The 24085-nt window shown below is 44.8% G+C and overlaps 2 protein-coding genes across 18 annotated transcripts in view; one reads left to right on the top strand and one right to left on the bottom strand.

Annotated features, from left to right (window-relative positions):
- The window catches only part of MARF1 (meiosis regulator and mRNA stability factor 1), a 44266-nt gene extending 33867 nt beyond the window's left edge, over positions 1-10399 (bottom strand). For 4 of the 9 annotated variants that reach the window (XM_025855510.2, XM_025855512.2, XM_025855514.2 and 1 more), the window contains exons 1-6: positions 10276-10399; positions 6600-6801; positions 3757-4446; positions 2831-3005; positions 1673-1899; positions 461-578 (exon numbers count right to left, since the gene is read on the bottom strand). In XM_025855510.2, coding sequence (XP_025711295.1) covers positions 461-578; positions 1673-1899; positions 2831-3005; positions 3757-4446; positions 6600-6743 — 1354 coding nt within the window. In that variant the 5' untranslated portion in view covers positions 6744-6801; positions 10276-10399. Of the gene's footprint in view, positions 1-460; positions 579-1672; positions 1900-2830; positions 3006-3756; positions 4447-4707; positions 4785-6599; positions 6802-10275 lie in introns of those variants that run through there. The other 5 variants (XM_073899461.1, XM_073899463.1, XM_073899462.1 and 2 more) reach the window with 5 other exon arrangements.
- Positions 10400-14845: 4446 nt separating this feature from the next.
- The window catches only part of NDE1 (nudE neurodevelopment protein 1), a 48344-nt gene continuing 39104 nt past the window's right edge, over positions 14846-24085 (top strand). For 8 of the 9 annotated variants that reach the window (XR_012380429.1, XR_012380432.1, XR_012380431.1 and 5 more), the window contains exons 1-3: positions 14846-14988; positions 22035-22160; positions 23176-23329. Coding sequence is in view for 3 of the 9 variants with exons in the window: in XM_025855643.2 (XP_025711428.1) it covers positions 22078-22160; positions 23176-23329 (237 nt within the window). In the remaining 6 variants the exon portion in view is untranslated. Of the gene's footprint in view, positions 14989-15600; positions 15842-22034; positions 22161-23175; positions 23330-24085 lie in introns of all 9 variants that reach the window. The other variant, XM_025855642.2, reaches the window with a different exon arrangement.

Here is a 24085-nt window from a genome sequence, read left to right as displayed (position 1 = left end):
AGTTGCTCCCCACCTCCTACCCCCTTCTTCTTAGAACAGGAACACATTCCATATCAGAAGAATTAACACCACAAGACAATTTTACCACATACTTATACTGAATTCCAAGACACACGTTACTTCTCGTAGAAGAGAAGAAATATTAACATTCTGGCGAGCATCAACTTTGGAAATGATTCTTCTTAGATTTTTAAAATTTGCAATACTGGGTCCAGGGTTAAAAAAAAAAAGTTACATTTTAACTGGCCCCACAAGAATCTGTACTCATATTCTAAGGAGAAAATATACAAAACCCACACAGACTCTATTTCTTCTCTATACAGCTCTCAGACATAAGCATAAATATGTCCTGTGTATTTCAGCCTCTCTGGGGGCATATTTTATTTAAACATGTTCTGGCTTCTGTAACAATTCCCATACAGTGAGTTTAGTGGAAATTAGCAGACGCTTCTGCACTTACTTGACACAAGAACCACAGTGGCCGGAGCAGTGTGCGTGTTCGCGAACCTTCGGAGACTCTGGCGGAGCTTATCGTCAGCCGCATTCTTTGCTGTAGCATTGATGTGGGCAACGGTTACCTGCGTTAATTTAAAGGACAAATGAGCAAGAGCTGAGGTCAGAAAAACCACTATGCGTTCTGCCTGCATCTTAACAAATGGTCCCTGAGGAAAGACACTCTTGTTATTACTGCCACTTAGGAATGGAAAAAAATTGTAAGTGGATCTCAATAATTTCAAATTTGTCTCTCCGTAAAAATGAGCTAGACCCATTATCATCCCTTCTCGCCTCTCTAATCTTCTGCTTTTGTACTTCGTCCATTCGCCTTTGAGAAAACAGGCAGAAAAGGAAGTGAAATTTCAAGTAGGTAAATTAGCTCTCACTAATAGCTTTTGCCAACAGCTGGGGAAGTAGCAGAGATTGGTATATGATGAAGGTTAAGATTCAGCGCTGTATTTGATGTCATTTGTCTCCACTATACATTGTCTGTGGCTCCAGGATCTGGGGTCAGGTGGTGGGAGAGGAGAGGCATCTGTCCCCAACAAAGCTAAAATGTGTTTATTTCTGATAAAGCCCTCAGGCTTACACAGAAGTCTCCAGAGCAAGGAAAGGTTTTGAGAGGTGCTTCAACTACGTGCAATACACAATAGGATTTATTCATTTTTTAAGGAGCACAAATATAGACTTTTAGGCAACAATATGGTGTATCAATAGAATTACTTGTCTAAGAGTCAAAAGAACTGGATTCTAGTTCCAGCTTAACAGACTTTGCAGCCAGACAATCTGGATTTAAATCCTAGCTCATCGGTTTATTGGCCATGTGATCTTTAAAAGTTGCTTAACATCTTGGTGCTTCAGTTAAATTCATATATTTCAAATAATAAATCCTATGAGCCCTTTCCACAGAGCAGTCACAGAAGTCAAAACAAAGGATATAAATGTAACCATCATACTAGCAGAGCACTAGTCACATACAAGCAGATTATTGGAAGATCAGTTATGATTAAATGACTTCTAGTACTTTAGAAATAATCTTTTGCTAATTTCCTTTATTTGCAAACTCAGGAAAAATGTGTATTAAACTTTGAATTAAAATTCTTTAAAAAAAACAAACAAACCCACATGTGCTTATTCTTCTACCATAATAGATTAAAATTCTTTTTTTTTTTTTTACCTGGCAGTTATTCAGCTCTTGAATAACTTCTTTGTTTTCTTTACTAATGTCGCACACACAGATGAATTCTGCTTCTCTGTGGCCTTTAAAAAACTTCTCACGGATTCTCTGTACAACAGCAGTAGCTGAACGGCCAGAGGGAACTGAACAGTTTTCAATATCCCAAAAAACTCCAATGGGGGGTAAGTTTTCCAGCACCTGTCCGGCTAGTGCAACTTCTGGTGACCCTTAGGAAATGTTAACACTTTCAATCACACATAGTGGAAAAAAAAAATGACAAACTAAAAATAAAATAATAGGTAGCTACCTATCGTTCTTAGTGGCAGAAAAACGAAATTACTGATTGATGTTAAGCTTAAGGATACCAACCTCACCGGCTGACCTAATAGCACAACCGCAAGTTCCAATAGTATTTCTAAGCGATTATTCTGCTTTTTCAGGAGAGAACAATTCTAAAGGTCAAGTTACTTCAAGCCCACAATAAATCCACTGCAACGCATGAGCCATTCTCATGCTGATCATTATGCTTCTCTGAACACTAACGCGGAGGTAAACGGACACTGCAGCTCTGGGACCTCATTGTCATGCTCTGCCCACGCTTGTCTACCTGCTCAGTATGGAAGACCAATGAAGAGGTGACAACGGGTGAACTTGTTACTGTTCTTGATTAAAAAAAAAAAATTTAACACTGCATTAACATCTGATCTAATATTTAAAAAAACGCTTTCAAAAGATAAAATATCACATTAACTACTTTTGGGGGGAAATGACATTAGGTTTTTTCGATTAGTTTTTCATCAACCATTACAAAATCTTTCTAAATATTAAGTACTTCCACGGAGTGCACAACTAACAGCGTGATTTTGAACCTAAGTTGACAAGGAGTCCCCTCTAGCACTGATTTCTCCTAATATACTCCCTGTTTTTCTATACACAGCTTTTGGTCTCAAACAGCAGCAGCTCAACATAAAAGGCAAATGGCTTGTTGGTCTCTAAGAATAAAAAGACTTTTACCAAGAGGCAGAAATGGAGACTCATTTACCCAGTAGCTTCAGAACCACAAGGAATCTTTTCTTTTCGAGGTGACTAAATGCAGTGTTAGCATCAGATACTGAAAACTACTTAAATATGCACATTTTATACCATACTGTCATTTACCAAATTTCGAAGAAGCTTTGCCTAGACTGGTCGCCAATAACAACGTGGTCTCCTTCCCTGTTCCTTTGGTTCCACAGCCATTACACAGAGGAATAGTAACAGGTGCAGTTTGAGTATTTGGAGGTGGTATATTTGGCCAGACTTTAGCAGCATCAATTATACTATTTCTTGCCGGCTGTTTTAAAAATTTTTTTAAGAAAAGGAGGAGGTTTCAGATACATCATTTTCAGAACCTAGAGTTATAAACAACAACTGAAAACACAGTCTAAGTGTTTCTTCTTTCCACCTGTTAACCTCTGATGGAATGTATTTTCAGTATTTCAGGGCATTCCCAGAACTATTAGCGATCAGGTCATAAACTCACTTCAGGAAGTGACTTGAAATGATCTGGGAAGGTAGTCACATGATCATTCTAGGGCATGTGTATCCTCCAAAGGCGACCCCAAATACACTTTACGTGAAGGTAACTGAGATTTTTAACACCGGTGTGATGGAGGCCAAGTTCCAAGTCCCTCAAATTACTACAAAGGAACAACATGGCGTGACCTACATTATATGAATGGGTCCATGTATAAGGTGTTAGTTATGACAAACTGCAATCGTGCTCTAGCCTTTAAAGACAAAACAGAACACGAAGCTTTGCCAAACTCAGTTTACATGCGGGAAACAGCCTGATTACAACAAGAGCCTCTAAAAGCATAAACTACATAAATAATGACTCAGCACTTTTTTGAATGGCCCTTCCCATTTTACCCTTTGCTTCTCTCAGGACCAAGAGAAGCTATGTTGATGGGGTGAAAGCTACCTCACAAAAGAATCTTCACCCCCGTGCACAATAAAGATTTTTCAAGAAACATCTATCTACTTTAAGAAAGTCATTCCTCAAAGGTCAGCTGCGCCCAACAGAACAATAAAAAGATACACACCTTGTTGAGACAGTCTTCGCAGTAAAGTGAGCCCTTTAAACAAACCGGAGGTACCACATTTAGGTGCAAAGAATTGGTGCACAAGTGAGGCGTTAGCTCCGACTGTGAAATGTGCTCTTCCAAATGCCCTGGAGCCCCGCTTGTGAAATCAGAACAGGGGAAATAGCCAGCAGAGGCGCAGCCCTGGAGAGCCGGGAACTGATGCAGCTTGTGCACGTTACCATGACATGATTGGAAATGAAGCTTCCCACAACAGGGCAGGTGTTTGCAGGAAGATAGATTACTTTCTAGACACATGCTGGGAAAGTCACTTGCAATGCCGGCCAAATTGTTCCTAGCTGAGGCATTCTGGAGTGAAGACGCAGACTGGAAAGCGAACCCTGACCCTACCTGACACGTGATGGTCCTGGTGCTCTGCGAGTCTAACAGTGCGCCGGGGTGAATCAAGCTACCAGTACCTCCGCTACCGCCACCACCGCCACCACCAAAATGCATTGGCGACGTGGAGGGTTCATTAGGGCAATGAGCACAGCAGCTTACTTTGGGGACAGGTGAAAGCTGTATTTTAGGTTGCTGAAGAGAATGGATATCTGGAAGTGGGACTGCTGGAAAAAGTTTAGAGCCAGCATGAAGGGGAGATGGCACATCCTTTAATTCCACAGCAACTTTCTTGTTCTCCATGTAATCTTTCTGGGAAGAGAAGATCAGAACGCCAGTTAATGTCAGGAGGCCAGTGACTTTTGGTTACTCACATCCTACTGCAATCCAAAAATGGAAACAGCATTCAGTCCTGTTTACATCACTCAACCATAACCAAACAATATGGAATGGCAGCTGAAACCAGGGGCATTCTTCAGAGAGGCCTGCAGGAGGTGAACACCAAAACAGACAACTAAAATCAAGACTGTGTCCTTCCTGAATTTTAGGAGACTGGGGGAGGGTTCTGCTTACATGTTCAGCAAAGCAGGTTAACCATCTGTGCCTCAGGGACTTCCCTTTGATAACTTCCCCTTGCCTCACAGGGTCTTCTAAAGACAAAACAGATGGTATGAAAACAACACAATCACAAACAATATTCAATAAAGATGGCTTACCAGCCAAGTGCTTGGAGGAAAAGACTTAATAGTTCTTGCAGTCAGACCATAAAGGATTTAGGAAGGTCCTCCAGGCGATTCCAAACATTAGGGATGAGATCAGCCATCCGCCCCAGGGGCCCAACCATGGAGAGGTCTTAAATGTGTTGTTGACATTATTAGGCAAACTAGGATATCATGACCTAAAGCCATAATGTCAACACTTCGTAGTCAGGGACAAGGCTCAGAGTAATTAGAAAACTATTTAGGAATAAGATTCCAGAGAAATTGTCTGTCATATGCCTCCAACACAGACACAGGTGGCCAGTGTTATTTACAAAGTCATAGCATGGCACCCGCGTCAGAGACCTGGGTTTGAATGTGATACTCAGGAACTGTTTTAGGACCTTGGGTAAGTTATATAACGTCTCTTTATTTGTTTCTCCTACAGTTGTTAGAAGGATAAAAGAGATAGTGCACATAAAGCACTCAGCAGAGTACCTGGCTACCGAAAGGGGATTTAACTAATCAATAGCCCCTACTGGCTGACTGCAGGAACTATTAAGAGAATGTCCTGATATAATGAGACATGCTCTTCCCTCAGAGCATAGAAAGGGCCATCTGACTGCCATGATTTCACTCCTTTGGCTGTGGTTCTACACTCATCTAGGAGAGTACACTCATTTAGGAGAAATTTGGATTTTTCACTTGGACATTTCCTAAAAGGGAGGAGATAGCAATTGACTGACTGCCAACAAGCAGTGTGTTCTGCCCTCTTGGTAATTACAGTTTAGGCTGGAAATTACTGGCATTCTGATTTATAGAGATCTGGCTCTTAAAAAAAAAAAAAAAAAAAGATCTGGCTTTTATGGTCAGGATTATCATGAGTTGGTTTTCCTGAATTTATATACTCAATCCTGGGTGCCACTGATAAAATCAGGTTTCTGGATCTGTAAAGTTGAGTGCAATCCTGTACTGTGTGACTCCATAAGGGCCAGATCCTCCACCCCAGGAAGCCTTGTCTGAGCTGCCAACCCTGTTGCCAGGTGCCCCTAAAGTCACTGACCTCAATTACTGATGCCATGCAAAAAAAGGTAACTATATAATGAAAACCTGGAGAAGATTGGGAATTTAGTTGAGTTTTTAAAAAGTTACTAATACCCTTATGTAAATTCATAGTAAAGACTCATTTAAATCCCAAGCGCAGTAGCAAAAAAAGAAAAAAAAAAGAAAGAAAAAAAGACACAGAATAGAAATGTGGTAATATGGTGCATGGAATGAAATCAGAAAAAGTCAAAATCACTATGAAAAGGCAAAGGAAGTTACAGACGCATTTAAATATTCAAGAGAAATCTGGAACAGAAAAAGACTGCCAATAAGTTCCTATCAATCTTCCCTTGATTTGAAGACTCAAAACTCAGAAGGTTAGAGTGAAATAAAATCTATTTTATACTTTCCTCTGATCTGACTCTACAATCTGGATTTCATCTTGGAAATCTGTGACTTTCATAAGAAACAAATCTTCCCCAAATGTTAACATTAAATATTTAAAGGACCTACAGTTCCTTAGAATAGGAGTGCAGGAGTTAAAAAAAATTTACGCTCTCCTCGAGTCAGGAATTATAATCATGTGCTATAAGGAAGAATAAGCAGGATACAAGGTAAAACTTAGCACAGACTCCAGGGAGAGAGAGACTGCCCCAGACCAAACAGACAGCACATGTATTTGCATAAGGAATTTGCTATGTCCTCCGTCTTGCGCATAGTTACCGTTTGGGGACTAAGTGGCAATGTCTGCTCAGGACGAGAAAAGCAATTAGAGAATTTCCAAAGCCATGGCTTAGCATCATTATTTTGTTGCAGCCATCCAGGTGTTCTACTGCAGGAGTCCTCAGTTCCGCTTCCTTCCATCATACAGCCATACAAAGTGGTTCAACATTCTTTCATCTTTCTTTTCTTTCATTCTTCCACCCTGTTAAGAATGAGATCTCAAAGTTATTTGCCTAAGTACAAATTTCACTATTAAAATGTGAGATTTGGGGCACCTGGGTGGCTCAGACGGTTAAGCGCCTGCCTTCGGCTCAGGTCATGATCTCGGGGTCCCGGGACCGAGCCCCATGTCGGGCTCCAGATCAGCAGGGAGTCTGCTTCTCCCTCTGCCTCTCCCCTTGCTTGTGTGCGTGTGCGCTCTCTCGAATGAATAAATCAAATCTTCAAAAAAAAAAAAAAAGTGAGACTGCAGGGGCGCCTGGGTGGCTCAGTCGGTTAAGTGTCTGCCTTCAGCTCAGGTCACAATCTTCAGGTCCTGGGATCAAGAGCCCCGAGCTGGGCTCCCTGCTCAGTGGGGAACCTGCCTCTCCCTCTCCCCTCCCCGCAGCTTGTGTGTGCACTCCCGCTCTCTCTCAAATAAATTTGTAAAAAAGTGAGACTGCAACTGTACTTATGGCACAACTATATTTATGGTACAATGGCTCCCAACAAGTCAGATCATAAGGAATAAAAGTAGAATTCTAGCCAGGGGCCAACCTCCTCCAGCCCTGAGCAGGCCTTTTCTATAGTTTTTTCTTAATTCTTCTCGACCATCTCTCCCTAAAGACCCTACGAGTAAGGGTGAAAAAGTTAACAAAGAGAACATATAATTTTAGTAAAAGAACAATTACATGTCTTCATAGCCAATTACGTAAGATTCTGAAATTGACTTAATAGCAACCTATCCCACTGTGTCGTTGATGTGACTGAGGAAGGTCCAAATTAAGTGAACTCTGTGGACTCTGTAAATTTGATTCTGCTACAGAACAAATCGAAGCAATTTCTTCATTTACTTATTACAAGTGCAATCTGATATACCACCAAAAATCTGAGAAATCTCAAGTCACAGATGTGCTGTATCTACTCCAGTGCAACCACGTTCTTACAAGTCTTAAACAGTACAATAAAAGCAGATCAAATCAATAAGAGCCAGTGGGCATTGAGGCAGCCTGCCAATGGTAAGGACAACTGAACCTCATTTCCAAGTCCTCGCCATCAAACCGAAACACCACCTATTCTTACCTATGGTGGCCATTTTAAGGTTATCAATTTATCAGAAATTTCTCCTGGACATAAAGAAAACATTTTCTTTTAGCTCTCTTTCCGATAAGATGCTCTTCTCAAGAGATTGTAACATCTACATAGTATGGTGAAGGGACAGATGAGTACTCAATCTAAAATATAGAACTGATCACAAAAACCAAGGGCAGGCAAACTACAGCCTGCTAGCCAAAACGAGCCCACTGCCTGTATTGAAATGACCTTCAAACTAAGAAGGTATTTTACACTTTTTAATTCCGGGGGGGGGAAAATCAAAATAATATTTATGCACTACAGCTACCTAGTCAAGTATTTGCAACAGAAACCGCAGGGCCCACAAAGCCTAAAATATTTACTATTTGGCCCTTATGTGGGAGCTACAAAAACTTCATTAAGTTTCCGTTTCTTCCTTTGCAGAGTGTGGCTAATTTCTCCCCCTCCGCAGCATTGCTGGGGGGGGGGTATTAAATAAAGGACCCCACCACCCATTTTTGTCCGCAATGTAGAGCTTGTGCCAAGCACTGGGCTTGCAACATAGTGTAAACTAAGTAATTATTTGTTAAATTAAGGAATGAATATAGCAACTATTCACCTACTACATACAGTTAGGAGTTAGTGTAGAAGCAGAAATGGAGTTAACTGCCACAATGACAATAAATTATGATTGTTGTTTTTCCTACTAAACACAGGTCTTGTATCCCCCAACAAACTCCTCTCTAGATCACAGAAATCTGGGATATTCATGACAATACACAACTTGAACATGCTCTCTCAAATCTCAAGGCCAATCCTGAAAGGTGCTAACAGGTAGTGTACAAGACCAATTACAAAGCCTTTTTATTTAACATTATTTCCTCATTCAGTAATTAATATCTACCATATAACAGGCCTGTGCTTGGCACAAGACATACAGTGATGAAAACAACCAGACAATAGGATTCATTTATGTCATCTTTTCCCCCACAGTAAATCTGATAGACAAGGGAGTTAATAAGCCACAATTTTACATAGGAGCAAACAGAAGTTTAATTAAGTTTTGTAACTTGCCAAGATCACATAATTAAAGGGGGGCAGAGCCAGGCTTGTCCACCTCTTTCCACCACACCAACGTGCCTTCGGTATGGCTCAACACAATCAACAGAAAGTACAAATGTATTAGCTTATTAGTGGCCTGAACCCAGAAAATTTCCCAAGCATTCCTGGGAATACCACTAAGTAACTTAGGTAGCCAAAGCAAGTTTTCTGTTGATCTGAGTGGGATTCTTTGAACAATTCAGATAGTGCTTGAGAGCACAGACTCTGATGTCAGTCTGTGTATTAATCCCCAATTTTGCTGCTTCCTATATGTGTCGCTATGGAGAGTTCACAACCTCTCTGAACCTCAGATCCTATGCGTAAAATTTGGGCCTGATAATAACTGTGGCATCCTTATAGGGCTGTTGTTGGGATTTAATGAGACAATCAAAGCATAAAATCTAGAAGTAACCTTCTCTGAACACCCAAGTTAGTCGTGGAAACCCACACCACCCAGTCCTATTACTTTTTTTTCCACAGCTCTTCTATCCAAAATTGTTTATTTGCTTGCTTTTTTATTATATGTCTCCCCTACTTGACTGTAAACTCCACGACAGCAGACATCATGTTTTCTCATTCATTGCTGTATTTCCTGCACCTACCAGTGCCTGGTGCATATCAACAATTGTTGAACGAGTGAAGAGTTCAGTATCTAGGAAGACAGTTTAGGTTTTGATTTCCGTGTATGCAAAACAGCCTATTTACCGCTCAGAGAAGTGGGGAAGTCCAAAAGATACAAATGTCATTGGAAAGCTCCTGGTAATACCAGAAAAGTGCTTGAGAAACGAAAATGTGTATCACGGTGTAGAGTTACAATTAGTAGTGGGAGTGGCTCATGCCCTAAGGCAACTCAACCCTATCTGTCAAGCCAGAGACTACACCCTAGGGAGTGCTAAACTGCCGAGGAGAATGCAAAAACGCTCAGTGGGGTTGAAAAACACCCGCCCCTTTCTTCCTCTCTTAACCTTCCAACTGTGCACACTGCTCCGGAAAGGTTGCTCTCCACGCCTGAAACCCTAACAGGGAGCGGGGGGACAGGTCCGGACGGGGAGCCAAACACCCTGGAAGGGCAGCAGGGGCGCAGCAGTGACAGTCGTGAACGGACCTGAAAGGGAGACAACCCGAACCTATGGTGGGGGCCTGACTGCTGAGTCCCAGTCCTTCCCCTCGGAGTAGCCAACCTCCCCCACCCCCCGCCAGCAAAGGGCAGGGGAAGGGGGGGGACGCTGTCCCGCCTCCAGCCGATGGCCCCAGAGCTGTGAGCCCGTCAGGAACTAGTCCCCAGAGCTGCCAGCCAACTCACCTCAGCCGCGGGCTCCACCTCCGCTCACATTCCGGCCCCGCCGCCTTCCCCCCGCCCCCCCCAGGCCCTTTGTTTTGATTCCCGACTCCGCAGCTCCCGCCGCCGCCGCCAAGCGCACCCTCCACTTCCGCTTCCGCACCGCACCGCCCCTGTCGCAAAACCGACGCCCTTCTCTCCCCCCCTCGCTCCGCCCCTTCCTCCACCCCGCCCCCGCCGCCGCGTCCTCCTCGCGCGGGGCGTGCTGGGAACCCCGGGGGGGGCGGGGCCTCGCGGCCCTGCAGCCTCGTCAGGCTCAGTCCCCTCCCGATAAACCCCTAAATAGGGACCTTTCCTGGGGGAGACCCCGGCTTTTTTGGCGAAAACCCCGAGTTTAAGGAGGCCTTCTCCCTGGCTTATCGTGGTGGAGTGGAAAGGAATCTGAAAGCGAAGAATGAAGGGGCTTGTGAGGTGGAGCCGGGGGAAAAAACCTGCCAACCGGGATTTGATACAATTCAGCTCTTTCAGTCTTTTGAGGGAAGGCGATTTAAACGGGATTTCGATGAAAAACCCGATCGTTTTGCCGCTGTAGCTCGTGCGCGCGCGCGCGCGCTCCCCTCTGTCCCTCTCGTCACGTGTTGGCTCTACTTTATTATTTTTTTAAATTAAATGATGCATAATTTCCACAGCATCCTTAATCTAGTGCAACCTAGTGGCGAGTGGAGAGAAAAATAACCGCCAGCCGGGCTTCCCGCGAGGTCCTTCGGGCCGGCGGGGTTTCTCTCAAGGTGGCGACCCAGCTGGCACAAAACGAAGTGTGAGCTCAGACTCGGCTGGGCACTGTCACCTACTTTTAAGGGATCCTCGTGATTTCAGTTAGCAAACGTCATTTTTTAAAAGCTCTGGTCCAGGGGCACCTGGGTGGCTCAGTTGGTTAAACCGCTGCCTTCAGCTCGGGCCATGATCCCAGGGTCCTGGGATCGAGCCCCACATCGGGCTCCCTGCTCGTGCAGGAAGCCTGCTTCTCCCTCTGCCTGCCGCTCCCCCTGCTTGTGCTCTCTCTCTCGCTCTCTCTCTCTCTCGCTCTCTCTGTGTGTCAAATAAATAAATAAAATCTTTAAAAAAAAAAAATAAAAATAAAAGCTCTGGTCCAGAGCCCGTTGCAAGCGCATGCAAACTTTCCAGGGACAGGGTGGGGAAAGCTCTATGAAGCCTGTGACGGCTTGTGTGTTAGGAGGATGGATGTGACATGGTTGGGGGTTGGGGGGGGTTGAGGGGTTTTTTTTTTCCGGGGAGGGGGTTGGTGCTTCACAATCTTTTACCTGAAGTAATTTTTTTTTTTAAAGCTCAGCACGACCGTCGTTTCTGAAAATGCTAACTGCTCGCTATTTCCTGTTGCCAATGAGAAAAATGAAACATACCTAAATCGAGACTTATTTACGATGGGCTCCTGAATACGACCTAAAAGTTCACTTCTGAAGTTTGCCGAGAAACATTAATTTTGCAGACGAATAAGTAGAAATCGCCAAGAGTTTTTTTTGTTTTGTTTTTTTCCCCTGCCTGAAGTCTGCAGGGTGAGGCAATTTCATTAGGCAGTTTGCGTTAAAAGAAAAACTCCTCTAAAGAGAATTTCAGGGGAAGATGATACATCCCTGTAGACATCCTTGTAGACTCCTGTTGCGGAGGGCAAGATCAAACACGTAGCTGAAGCGCCCTTTGTGCTTGCTTTTCATTGTCCAGAAGGCAGATGACAAGCACACACATCATCTGCCTGCTTAGGTATTTATTACTGCTCAGTAAATCTTCATTGTGTGTGGGGGGGTATTATTTTCCAAGTGGGAATTAGAACAGATGAAAAACAACCCTGTGTCTAGTGTTGTGTTTTTTTTTTTCCCAAAGTACCAAATTATTTTTCTCTTTAAAGGAGTTTTTCTTTTTATGCCAGTTGAGTATCTCTGAACGCACATCGAAGTAACTAAAAAATATAAAAAGGAAACAAAGTAACTGTGGATTTTTTATTGCCTTTTTAAAAAGGTTTTTTGTCATAAAACAATACAGAACAGACACATTTTGTTTGACTTTGCTTGGCATTCTTTCAAGTCCAGAGCTGTGCCTGATCTCAACAGGTTAAATGCAGTAAATAAAGCCGAATCAATTCTACTAAATGGAAAGTTAATGAAAAGTCTGAATTACAAATAATTTTTAATGAAATGAAGTTTTAGTGTTTTCTGTAGAAAACCAGCCTAAGCAGACTACACCAGTCCTTGGAAGTAATTATGAAGTGAAATGCAATTTGATACTTGTGAAAGAGTGCTTTCACATTTTCTTAAGAGATGCTTTCTTAAATATAGTGTCTGCTAATCTTACTCCTATGTCTTTAGTGGGCAAACTTTTATCAGAGAGTAAGAGTAACTTTCAGTTTTTCCCTGTCCAAATTATAATCTTCACATTTATGGAACTAGGATGAAGTTTTATTTTTGTGCTATGTAAGTGGCCATTTTTCATTCAATTCACCTTCTAAATTAACCTAGTTGTCACTAAAGGAGTTTCTCCCCAGCAACTTCTCTTCTGCCTATGTTCAGTTTAGTGTTTTGAAATAATAAATTATAACGGAAGGACGTAAGCAAGAGAAACTGAGCTCTCTGCTAATTCATATCTAAAAGCTACAAGGAAAACACTGAATAAAGGGAGGAAAAGGTTTTAACATGCTCCAAAATCTTCTTTTCGTTCTAGGGTTTTACCCAATAACAAAGCCATTTCCTAAACTATTCCTGAGAACTTTCATGATGATCATTTCAATGTCCTCCCTGTTGTCTTTATGGAAAATGAAGGAAATTGGAAACTAGTTTAAGTGACTTTTAAGTGATCAGTGCCATTTAGGCAGGACTGGCTAACTCATTGATTTGTGCTTCAGTTTATCTGTAAACTGGGATGATTACTCCCTGCCCAGAAATCTCACAGAGTGGTGGGAGTCAAATAAAATTCTTTTTTTTTTTTTTTAAAGATTTTATTTATTTATTTGACAGAGAGAGACAGCGAGAACAGGAACACAAGCAGGGGGAGTGGGAGAGGAAGAAGCAGGCTTGCCGCTGAGCAGGGAGCCCGATGTGGGACTCGATCCCAGGATCCTGGGATCATGACCAGAGCCGAAGGCAGACGACTGAGCCACCCAGGCGCCCTCAAATAAAATTCTGAGGATGAAAGAAAGCATCAGAGGAAAAGTGTTGAGACGAGGGTGTGAATGATTTATTAGTGTTTGTGAGCAGGATGGAAGCTTCCTGAAAGACATTTTGGTACTTAACTCTGTTGATATAGGCAGTGAGTTTCCCTTTTGCGTCTCTGAGCTTCTTTGGCAACTAGGAAGGAGTCAAAAAAGTCATTCTTATGACTTTCTCTCATGACAGAGAAAGGTCATTCTTAACCAAGGCAGGGAGGCAGGAAGGATTCTAAGAGTATGGCCAGAGGCCTCAAAATAGCTAAAAATCTCTTTGCCTCTAGGGTCCTGCTAAAGAATTCGGGTGTAGGAGTCAAACAGACCCAGGTTTGAAGCCTGGTTTGTTATTACTAATTGGGACTCCTTGGGCAATGCATTTAATTTCCTGCACCTTTGTTTTCTCATCTTTTAAAACGAGGACAATAAAAGTGCTTTTCGGTGATTCTCATCATCTGGATCTGAGCTCCACTGTCACCTCCATCGAGCAGCCTTCCCTGATCATCTGAAGTGACCCCTCCCGACCCTTTTCTCTCAAGGGACCTTGTTTATTCTGAAATCATTACTCACAAGCATCTGAAATCATTTTACTCTTTCTGTTTGCTAGTTTAGTGTCTTGCTTTCTTAGTAGCATAAGCCTTTTGAGGACTGGCAGCTTGTCTGACATTTGTTGTGTTATAAGCCTGAGTGCACAATAAATATTTGTTGGTGAACATTTGGGATTGCTGTGAGAATAAGAAAACCCATGTCAAGAAGTTAGCATTGCCTCTGACACACAACCAATGAACAAATCATGATCACTTAAGAATTGCACAGATTGTATTTAACTTTGTGCTAGGCACGGTCCTAAACGTTTTACAGACTCCAAGTCAACTCAGTTTGTCTCCGCATAACCCCAAGGTAGAATCCTATTATGAGCCCCCATCTTATAGATGAGGAAACTAAGTCACAGAGTGTTCAAGTCACTTGCCCAAGATCAACCAGCTTGTAGGAATACAGCTAGAATTCAAAGCCAGGCTCGAAACCAAGCCCTTATACACGAAGTTCGCCGCCTTTGAAGATAATGATGATGACATTTTTATTTTGGGTGTAAAGAACATGGAACATTGCTTAGCCTAAGCGGACCTGGATCTTTGTCCTTCCCTGGATTTGGGGAAAATGCGATCGGTGTCTAGGGGAGGGAGTCGTATTTTCTTGAACAGCGTGGCCCTCACGTCCAAGCCCGTCCCCGGATGTCCAGGGACCCGCCTGCACACTCCGAGGCCTGCCAGGTCCCTGCCGAGCAGCGGGAGCCTCCCAGGCCCCCTCCGGCCCAGTGCCGCCGCGTGGCCACGCCGCGCCCGGGCCCTGGGAAAAAAGTTTCCAAACGGCGCTGCTAGGCGCTGATTGGCCGAGGCCGACGCGGTTCCGTGGCGCCGCAGCCAATGGTCGGCGCCCGCCGCGGGCGCGGGGGTGGGGGCGGTGGTCAGAGGCCCGGGCTGCGCCGTCCGCCGCGGTAGCCGCCCGTCCTCGCGGACAGAGCCGGGGTAAGTGCGGAGCTGCGGTGGCCGGGGCTGGGGGCTGTCCCGGGACCGCCGCCACCACCGGGAAGCTCCTTTGCCCGCCCTGGGGACCGCCAGGAGCCGCCTTGCAGGGACCCTGCCGCGCCCCTCGCTCGCGCGTTCCTTCCCGGCCGCCTGTACTCCGCCGGTCCCGGGCGCTGGGCTCAAAAATCCCGCTCTCTGCAGCCTCCCTTCCTAACTTTGTGCCTTCCCACCCTTGTGTCCTCGCGCCCAGCTCCTCGCCTTTGCCAACTTTCTTTCTCTTCTAGCGCCCTCCGCTTCCTCCCTGACTTCCACGGTCCTTCGTGCCCTCCTCGTCTCCAGCCCCCCGCTGCCTGGCTCCTCTGCCCTCCTGGCTCTCTTGGTCTTTTCTCGCTCTTTTTTTCTGCCTCTTCTCAGCCTCCGCCACCCCCTTGCCTCCTGCTGCCCCAGACTCTCCCTCATTCCTCGTATCTCCTTCCCCCCCGCCCTCGTCCACTGCCCCTTGCCACCTCCACCGTCAGTTCAGGCCTCTTTCCAAAAACCTCCCCCCTGCTTGGCATCTCCGTGCCTTCGGGAACGTGTTTGGAACAGTCTCCTTCCCTCTGCTTTTTTCAGATCTCTGCTGCAGGAAGGTTCAGATTTCCCCTGATAGCACTCTGGGGAAGGATAGGATAAAGGACGAAAACGCTTATTCTACAGTTTGAATGCAGTGCTGGGACTTACCTGCCTCCCCGAGGTCGTGGGAAATCCCGCCATCATCTTGACACGGCTTTTTGGGAAGCTACCTTATCTTCTCCAGTCATCTCAGGTTCTCCGCCTCCTGAGGGCCTGAGCTTCCCGGATTTCTTTGTCCAGGGTTGGTACCAGGTTGTGCCTCTTTCTACTTTCAGCCTCGAGGTCCCTTTTAACTTCCTTTCTAAAGAAACGGCCTTTACAGGGTGCACTGAGCAGAGATTTGTCATTTTCTATGCTAGTTTGGTTTCTGTATTCTTGGGTAGGATGGCATTTTAGGACACACATAGGGTGCTTTGAAGAGCATTTGGATCCCAGTGACTGACTCCCAGAGCCACTTACCTGACCCCACCACTACACTGGTATTTAACCAGGTTTGAAACTTAAATCTTTACTCGCACTGTGTCTTTTGTGTAGGATTAGATGCTTTAAGTCTCAGGGGCGTCCAATTGGCATATTTTATCCTCTCATTTTGGATAATAGTTTCTTAACTTGGCTTATTCTGTTAGGATGTTATTTTTGTTTCCAAAGTGTGTTCTTTTGCCTTAGTACTTGTGAGCCCACAGAGATTACACTCCCTTTCCTTACCAGATAATTTCCTAACATGAGTGGGCCTGCATACAGAAAGTTTGTGTCAGCAGCTAGGACTGTTTTTGCACCTAGTACTGATGTAGGTGCTTTCTGTCTGCCTCTCCCAGCACTGCTTTAGCCCTTAGAAGGTGTTTGGAAATGTTCGAGAAGGGTTGGAGGAGAGGGAAATCACAGAAGGAAAAAAATCTTTGCCTAGCATCTTTTTTTTTTTTTTTTTAAGATTTTATTTATTTATTTGACACAAAGAGCACAAGCAGGGAGAGTGGCAGGCTGAGGCCGAGGGAGAAGCAGGCTCACCGCTGAGCAGGGAGCCTGATACTGGGCTTGATTCCAGGATTCTGGGATCATGACCTGAGCCTGAGGCAGACGCTTAAACTGACTGAGCCACCCAGGGGCCTGAGAGATACCTTTATAAACGAAATTGGCACCCTTTCTTAACATATCATGAACTTTCTTCTATATTAGTTCATATACTTCTTAACAACTGTGTAATTTTCCAAATCAGTCCTCTGTTGACAGTTAAGTTTCTACAGTTTTCCACATCAGTGAATGATGGCATACACCCTTGAGTATATGTCCTTGCATGCCTATCTAAGTATTTTTGTAGGAAGATCATCACAGATTTTGAAAGCACAGAGACAGAAGCCAGACTTGCTGACTCTTGACTGGTTTTGCCCCAGTGATGCCACTTCTGCAAAATGCGGAGCCTGCATCATAACCTAGAAGCTGTTGAAGCACGTGCAGACATTTGGCCGTGTCTTTCTTTCCCCTCCCTTTCCCTTCAGCTCTTCCCTTTGTTTTGATTGGGAAGGATTGAGGTTGGCGTGGAGAAGGGTGGTGAGTTAATTCTTGATAGTTTATACGTGTGTACTGCTCCTGACCAGCTATGCTGGTTTCTTCACTCAGAGGAAAGCCAAAGGAGAGCGCTTTGTTTTCTCTAGGGTTTTGAAATCAAAGGTGGGGTGGGAGATCTAAGTCATGCAAAATAGAGAATACATACTTTTTGAACTTTGTGCTCCCAGCTTGTGCTCCCTTGCCTGCTGTAGCATATACTTTTGAGGTGCCCATTAGGTTTGTCCACAGAGCTCCTGGGGTGCGAGAGCAGAAGCACAGAGGCAGAATGCCTATAACACTTGTAGCACAAATGAAAGGCATGCAGTGCCCATTTTTAAGATCGTGGGTACAGAGTTGTATATACCGAGACCCGTGCCTGTCACAGTGCGTTTGGAAAGACTGGGGGCCAGATGAAATGCGTGAATCTGACCTCTGAACAGTCTCTTTGCAACCCCAAGGAGACCATGAACTTGAATTCAAAGACCCTCCAGTCACTCCCTCCCCGCAACTTGCACTTGGGTCTGATTTGCCTCTGCTGTCCACTTGCACCTCTGGAGATGGCCAAGGCGTGCAGTGTTTCTGCTCCAGCTTCTGCTTCTAAGAACCCAAGTGATGTCTTGCTTACTCTTAATAGCCGAATGGCTTAAAGGGGATAAAACTGAAGATAAGTTATTAAACACCCAGCACGCGGTGGTTCAGTTCAATAGGGAGAGGGAGTCTTTCTTTCCGAGTCATCTTACCTGCTTTCTGTGGCAAAGAATAATGCACATTGGAACTGTGAGACGTTTTCAGATGGCAAAGGAAAAAGCGTACATTTTTAAGATTGTTGTTTCAGAACAAAGTGAAGTTCGGCTGTTGCTTCTTCTTAGTCTATAATATATTTTTTCCTCTTCCCTAAGGATTGTTTTTAAAATGCAGGGGGGTTTTGGGTTGAAATGCCAGGCCTGTGGTTTTTTCTCTTTAGTTGAAGGAGCTACAAATGGTGCAGGCGTGACAGGAGCTCAGGTCTCTGCTTAGCGTCTTTCCACCACCACCACCACCATCACCCCTACACCCTGGCCCTGAAGTCCAAAACCAGAACCTTCCCATCAACGCGGTTGTAATTAGAGCCTCTCGCGCAATGGAAGTGCCTCCTAAAACATCTCAAATTCGTTTCTTTCCTGAGGATTTTTAGTCTTCACTGGCCATAAGTGTTTTATTTAGGAAGCTTTTTTTTTTTTCCAAAACTCAGCTGTCATAAGAATGAGGGTGAACATTAAACCCCAAGAACAGTATCAGATGCTTCTTATCATGTACACCTGGAGAAGGGTTAGTTTCCAACAAGGTATTCTCTCCTGCCACTTTCCACTAATGAGATGCCACTCAGGTGCTGAGGGAGTGTGGGGTTTTCCCCATCCTGCCAAGCCTCTTAGGGATGTACAGGTGTCAACCATAAACTAGTCTTCAGAGGTTTATGGCTTCTTGCTTTTCCTTAACCTCACATCCCCTTCCTACTAGTGGTCCATCTCTCTCTTTCCCTTTGCTCATTCATTCCACAAGCATATATTTAGTGCCTGTTATATGCCAGGCACTGTTCTAGGCATTGGGATAAAAAAGCAAGATGGAGGAGGCCCCTGTGCTCAACAACTGACATTCCAGTGGGGGAAGATTAAAAACAAAACTCAAAATGATGAAATAAAGCAGAGGTTAATAAATAGTGAAGGGCTAGAGAGGATATTTGGTGGTGTATTCAAATAAGGTCTCTCTGGGGAAGACATTTCAGCTGAGATCTGAATGACAAGGAGGATACCTAGGCAGAGAACAGCAAGTGCAAAGGCCCTGAGGTGGGGAGTAAGTGTGTTGTGCTTAAGGAACGGAAAGAAGGGGGCGCCTGGGTGGCTCAGTCGTTAAGCGTCTGCCTTCGGCTCAGGTCATGATCCCAGGGTCCTCGGATCGAGCCCCGCATCAGGCTCCCTGCTCCGCGGGAAGCCTGCTTCTCTCTCTCCCACTCCCCCTGCTTGTGTTCCCTCTCTTGCTGTGTCTCTCTCTGTCGAATAAATAAATAAAATCTTAAAAAAAAAAACGGAAAGAAGGCCGTGTGCCTCGAACATAAGCTAATGCCTGGGGGCGGGTGGGTAGGGTTGGGGAATGTTTAGAGAAGTAGGCAGGAACTAATTACATTGAATATTAGATATGATATTTTCCCAAACAGCAGGAAAAACCAGTATACATCCATTGTTCCTAGTTCCTAACTGTTTCGCCCTACTACACAGACTCTTGTGCCATGCAGTTGAGACTATCCTCAATAAGATAACGGTCACACAGCACTCAGTTGCACGGGCTCTTGACACTATAGGGACTGGTTTGGTGACTTCATATCAGATGAGTTCTGGGCTCATTAGAGCTTAAGACTTGAGCAGGGAGTACCGCATCTAAGTTTACCCTTACCCATTGCCATGTTAATTGATGTTATTTACACTCTAGGTGCTCTAATTCTTTTTACTTTCAGCAAACAACATCTTTCACTACTTACCTTAATTAGGACCCTCTGTGGCAGCCATCCAACCCTAACTGGTATAGTCAAGAAAGGGAGTTGGTTATCTCTCATAACCTTAAATCAGGTATGACTGGATCCAGGTGTTCAAATGAGATCATCAGGACCCAGCGTCTCCACCTCTTGGCTCTGCTTTCCTTTGTTTGGGCTTCATTCTCTGGCAGACGCCTCCCTTGTGATGGAAGGATGATCACTGGCAGCTCCTTGCTTACCTCCTACCATCTTACCCTAGTGGGAAGAATTTTTTTCTTTCTTTTTTCTCCTAGCTTTATGGAGATATAATTGACATAGAACATTGTGTAAGTTTAAGGTATATAACATGATGGTTTGATAAACGAATATATTGTGAAACCATTACCACAATAAGGTTAGTTAACACTTCCAGAGTGTCTTTCTTGATCGCTCTGCAAAAGCCCTTGACACTGATTTGCTCAGCTTGGGTTAGGGCCACCCCTGAACCAATCATTGGTCTAGTTTGGGTTAGACCCATCCTGTTATTGGCTCAGCTTGGGTTCGGCCCTCCTCTGAGCCAGTTACTGATGCTGGAGGCATCCCTCCCGTATTGTGCCCCCTAGATGCTGATGTCAAGTACATCTGAATCACATGGAATGAATGTAGGGTTAGTTTCCCCAAGATTAGAGTGGTGTTACAGAAAGCTGGAAGAAGAAATGCTGGACTGGAGAAAGATCAACAAATGAACAGCTTTCTACTTTTTGCAGCTTCTGTGCTTCCATTCAGCTTTCAGAGAAACTGTTCCCCAGAAGGGGATGGGTGGGGCACATTGCATGTTGTCTCTGAATGAGGGAAGGGAGAAAAATTAGGAAAGAGAAGATGTGAGTACAGATACTAACAAATCTAGTTATCAATAAGGGCTGTGCTTGAATATAATTGTTTGATTTTTTTTTTTAACCAGGGATCCAGAAGTTGCTGATTGTGTCCATGTTAACACTAACATATTTAGCTGAATGATTAATATTTGTAGTAAAAAATATAGCTTGTTATGGTGGCTCAGTCAAGTGTCTGACTCTTGATTTTGGCTCAGGTTGTGATCTCAGGGTCGTGAGATCGAGCCCTGTGCTCTGAACTGGAGCCTGCTTAAGATGCTCTCCCTCTGTTCACCCCCCCTCCCAGCTCGCTCGCTCGCTCTCTCTCTCTCTCTCTCTCAAAAAAACAAACCAAACAAAACAAAACAGGTTGTTATGCCTTGCAAAGTGAGGAGTTGTGTTCATTCTTTTGTCCCTGAGGACATCCGATTGTGAGCTCCCTTGAGGGAAGGAAGGGACTTTGGAGACATCTCATTTGGATTCCTGATGAACTTTTGACAAGCTCAGAGCCTTAAATAAGGCTCTGTCAGCCGGAGTCTGTAAATGGCCCGCTGTTCATAGAGATCCCTTCCCCAGCTTCTGCTCTGGATCTCTCCAAGTCCTCAGAGCCAAGGCCCCATTCCCACCCCCTACCCTGTAGCTACTGTCCTGTTTGTCTGCTTCTCACACCCAGCTCTCCAGAATTTCCTCTACTTCCTCTTCTTTACCTCCTCGTAACTCCTCTGCCCAATTTCCGCCCCTCCCCCCCGCACTGTGTTGAAACTGTTCTTGCTCACATCACCAGTGACCGACATTCCGCGAGGTCTCCTGGGTATTTTCCAGTCCTTCTCTTAGTTTCTCTGTTGTGTCGTGGATACTGTGGACCGGTCGTTTTCCCTTGACACCATCTATCTACTGCCCGGACAGCTCACTGTCTGGTTCTCGTCTCTTCATTTGTCCCCTGTCTCCTTAGATTACTGTTTCTTTCTTTGCCTACCAGTCAAACACTGGCATTCCTCAGCGTTCCATAAATAGCACTCACTAGATTCTCCAGCAGTTCCGTCACGAGAAAGAGGGAAGAAGCAGCTACAGGCTCAGGACTCTTAAATTTGTGTCAGGCCAGAGTTCACCCCAGAGTTTCAGATCTGCTGTTGCTTCTGGACGTGTCACTGGCATGTCAAACTAGAAATATCCCAAACTCGGCTCATTATCCTCTCGCCCTAAAGTCTTTCCTTCTGTTCTTCATCTCTGGTGATGGGGATGGTGGTGGCACCTGTTGCTGAAACCAGAACCCCAGAGATGTCCTCCCCTCCTTTTTTTTTTTTCCTTGCGCCCCCCCACCCCCATGAAATGAATAAAATCTTGGTAGTTTTATCTATTCATGGAATGTAACGTGGGTGGGCTGTATTTTGTCTGAGTTTGGTTTCAGTTTTTGGCAATGTTTTATCATTTAATCCAACATAAAATTCAGGAGCTTCCTCTCCCCCCCCCCCACCACATTAAAAATAAGCTCTTTAACCAGACATGGACAGTAATTATAAAGCTTTCTCTCCTAGACACCATGCCACAAGAAGAGTGACCTCTTGCTCTGTTTTCACCATGGAGGACTCGGGAAAGACTTTCAGCTCTGAGGAAGAAGAAGCTAACTACTGGAAAGATCTGGCTATGACTTACAAGCAGAGGTCAGTCTTCCCGAGTCCACCCTGCTTTTTCTTCCCATCCTGGTGGCAGCTACCATTCAGTGTGGGGCTTCTGAGGCGACAAGCATTACAAAGGACTTGACACACATTCTGTCCGTTACATCTCAAAACTGCCTCATGAGGAAATAGTTATCACCCCATTTTACAAATGAGGAACTGAGCCTCAGGGAAGGCAAATAACTTGCCCGCCGAGGTCACACCAGCCAGTAAGCAGCTGGGCTAGAATGTGAGCATCAAAGCCTCTAGTCCTGAGCAAACTGCTGTGCTCTTTCCCATCTTATTTTCTGGAAGGGTTTTATCAGTTGGGGATGCCATATCTGGTCAGTCCCCGTGCCTGACAGTATGGGTTTTTGCAGATTTTAAATGTGGAACCAGCGGTTCAGTGTCCATATCTGGGAGTAGTGTGTGTGTGTGTATGTGTGTGTGTTCAGCATTGCTTTTTATTTCTCATGGACTCATATTCTCCACCTGGAGGTCTTATTCCGTTCCTTCTAATTTTCTTATTCTTAATTTGACTATAAGATAACTCAGGTTTAGTATTAAAAAAAAAAAAGCGTTGCTTACTTTTAAGGATCGAGGACCTGGAACTGGGTGTCTGGGGTTGACCAGGCGCACATTGTAGTGGTGGAGTGAGCAAACATTTATATTAGATCCAATTCCTGCTTACAAGTAAATCTGCAGAGGGTACGCAATCCCAAGGATATTTACTCCACGTTGAGTCCAAAAACCAAATACGTTGAATGAATGAGCAGGGAGTGAATTGGTAGAGAAATAGCTTCGGAGTCAGGCAGATGTGGGTTGAGGTCTGAGCTCTGCTGCTGACTCACATGACATTGAGACAAGTCACATCTTCTTTCAGCCTTACCTGTAAAATGAGGGTAAGCCTAGTTTCTGCCTCAAAAGGTGGTTGACAAACAAGCTAATCCATGCATCACCCTCCACAGCATGGCTAGGTGCTCAGTAAATGGTTGCCTAATGGCGTCTGGGACTTCTGTAGGGCAGAGAACACGCAAGAGGAGCTCCGAGAATTCCAGGAGGGAAGCCGCGAATATGAAGCTGAGTTGGAGACGCAGCTGCAACAGATTGAAACCAGGAACAGGGACCTCCTGTCGGAAAATAACCGCCTTCGCATGGAGCTGGAAACCATCAAGGTGAGAGGACATGGACAGCACGCCCAGACAGGCTTCTGGCGTGGCATGTGTGTGCCTGGGAAAGCGAGCCCGGCTGTGCGAGGGGGCCCCTGGCCAGCCCTGGGCATGCTCCCTCCTCCCTCAAGACCTGCTGGGTGGAAGTGGTGTTGGAAATCTTTTTTGCCCCCATTGGGAGGAGCTCTGTGAGAAGCAAGTCACACATGTGTCCCCACGGTCATTCCTGGCTGGCTGTCACAACCCCACCAGGCATGTGAAAGGTAGACATTTTTGGAGTATGGAGTGTCACTGGATTTGCTGATCATTAGATTATACAAAGTCCAGAGTTACGCTGCCCAGTGAATTGACAGTTAAGTTCATTAAAATAAAATAAAAACGTAATTCCTTCCTTCTGCTAGCTACATTTCACCTGGTCAGCAGCCCCACATCTCTAGTGGGTATCGTTATTGGACAGAGAGGTGGAGAATATTTCCATCATTACAGAAGGTTCTGTTAGATAGTGCCGGTCTAGAGCAGGTTCCTCAACCTGAACACTGTGGACCTTTGAGGTCCGGTAACTTTCTGCAGTGAGGGCTGAGTTTTGCATTGTAGGGTGTTGAACAGCATTGCTGGTCTCCACCCACTGGATGCCAGGGGCACCCTCTCCCCCCAAGATTTATGAGTACCAGAAATACCTGTCGACATTGCCAAGTATCAGGAGCACCACCGGTCCAAAGGGTAAAGACTGCCTTTTGGACATTCTGTAGGGCTTAGCAGATA

Source organism: Callorhinus ursinus, unplaced genomic scaffold (assembly GCF_003265705.2).
Source record: "Callorhinus ursinus isolate GAN/ISIS: 27379988/994484 unplaced genomic scaffold, GSC_fseal_2.0 scaffold13, whole genome shotgun sequence".
NCBI lineage: Eukaryota > Metazoa > Chordata > Mammalia > Carnivora > Otariidae > Callorhinus > Callorhinus ursinus.
Note: the sequence above shows the minus strand (reverse complement) of the source record. Positions and strands in the feature narration are given on the sequence as shown.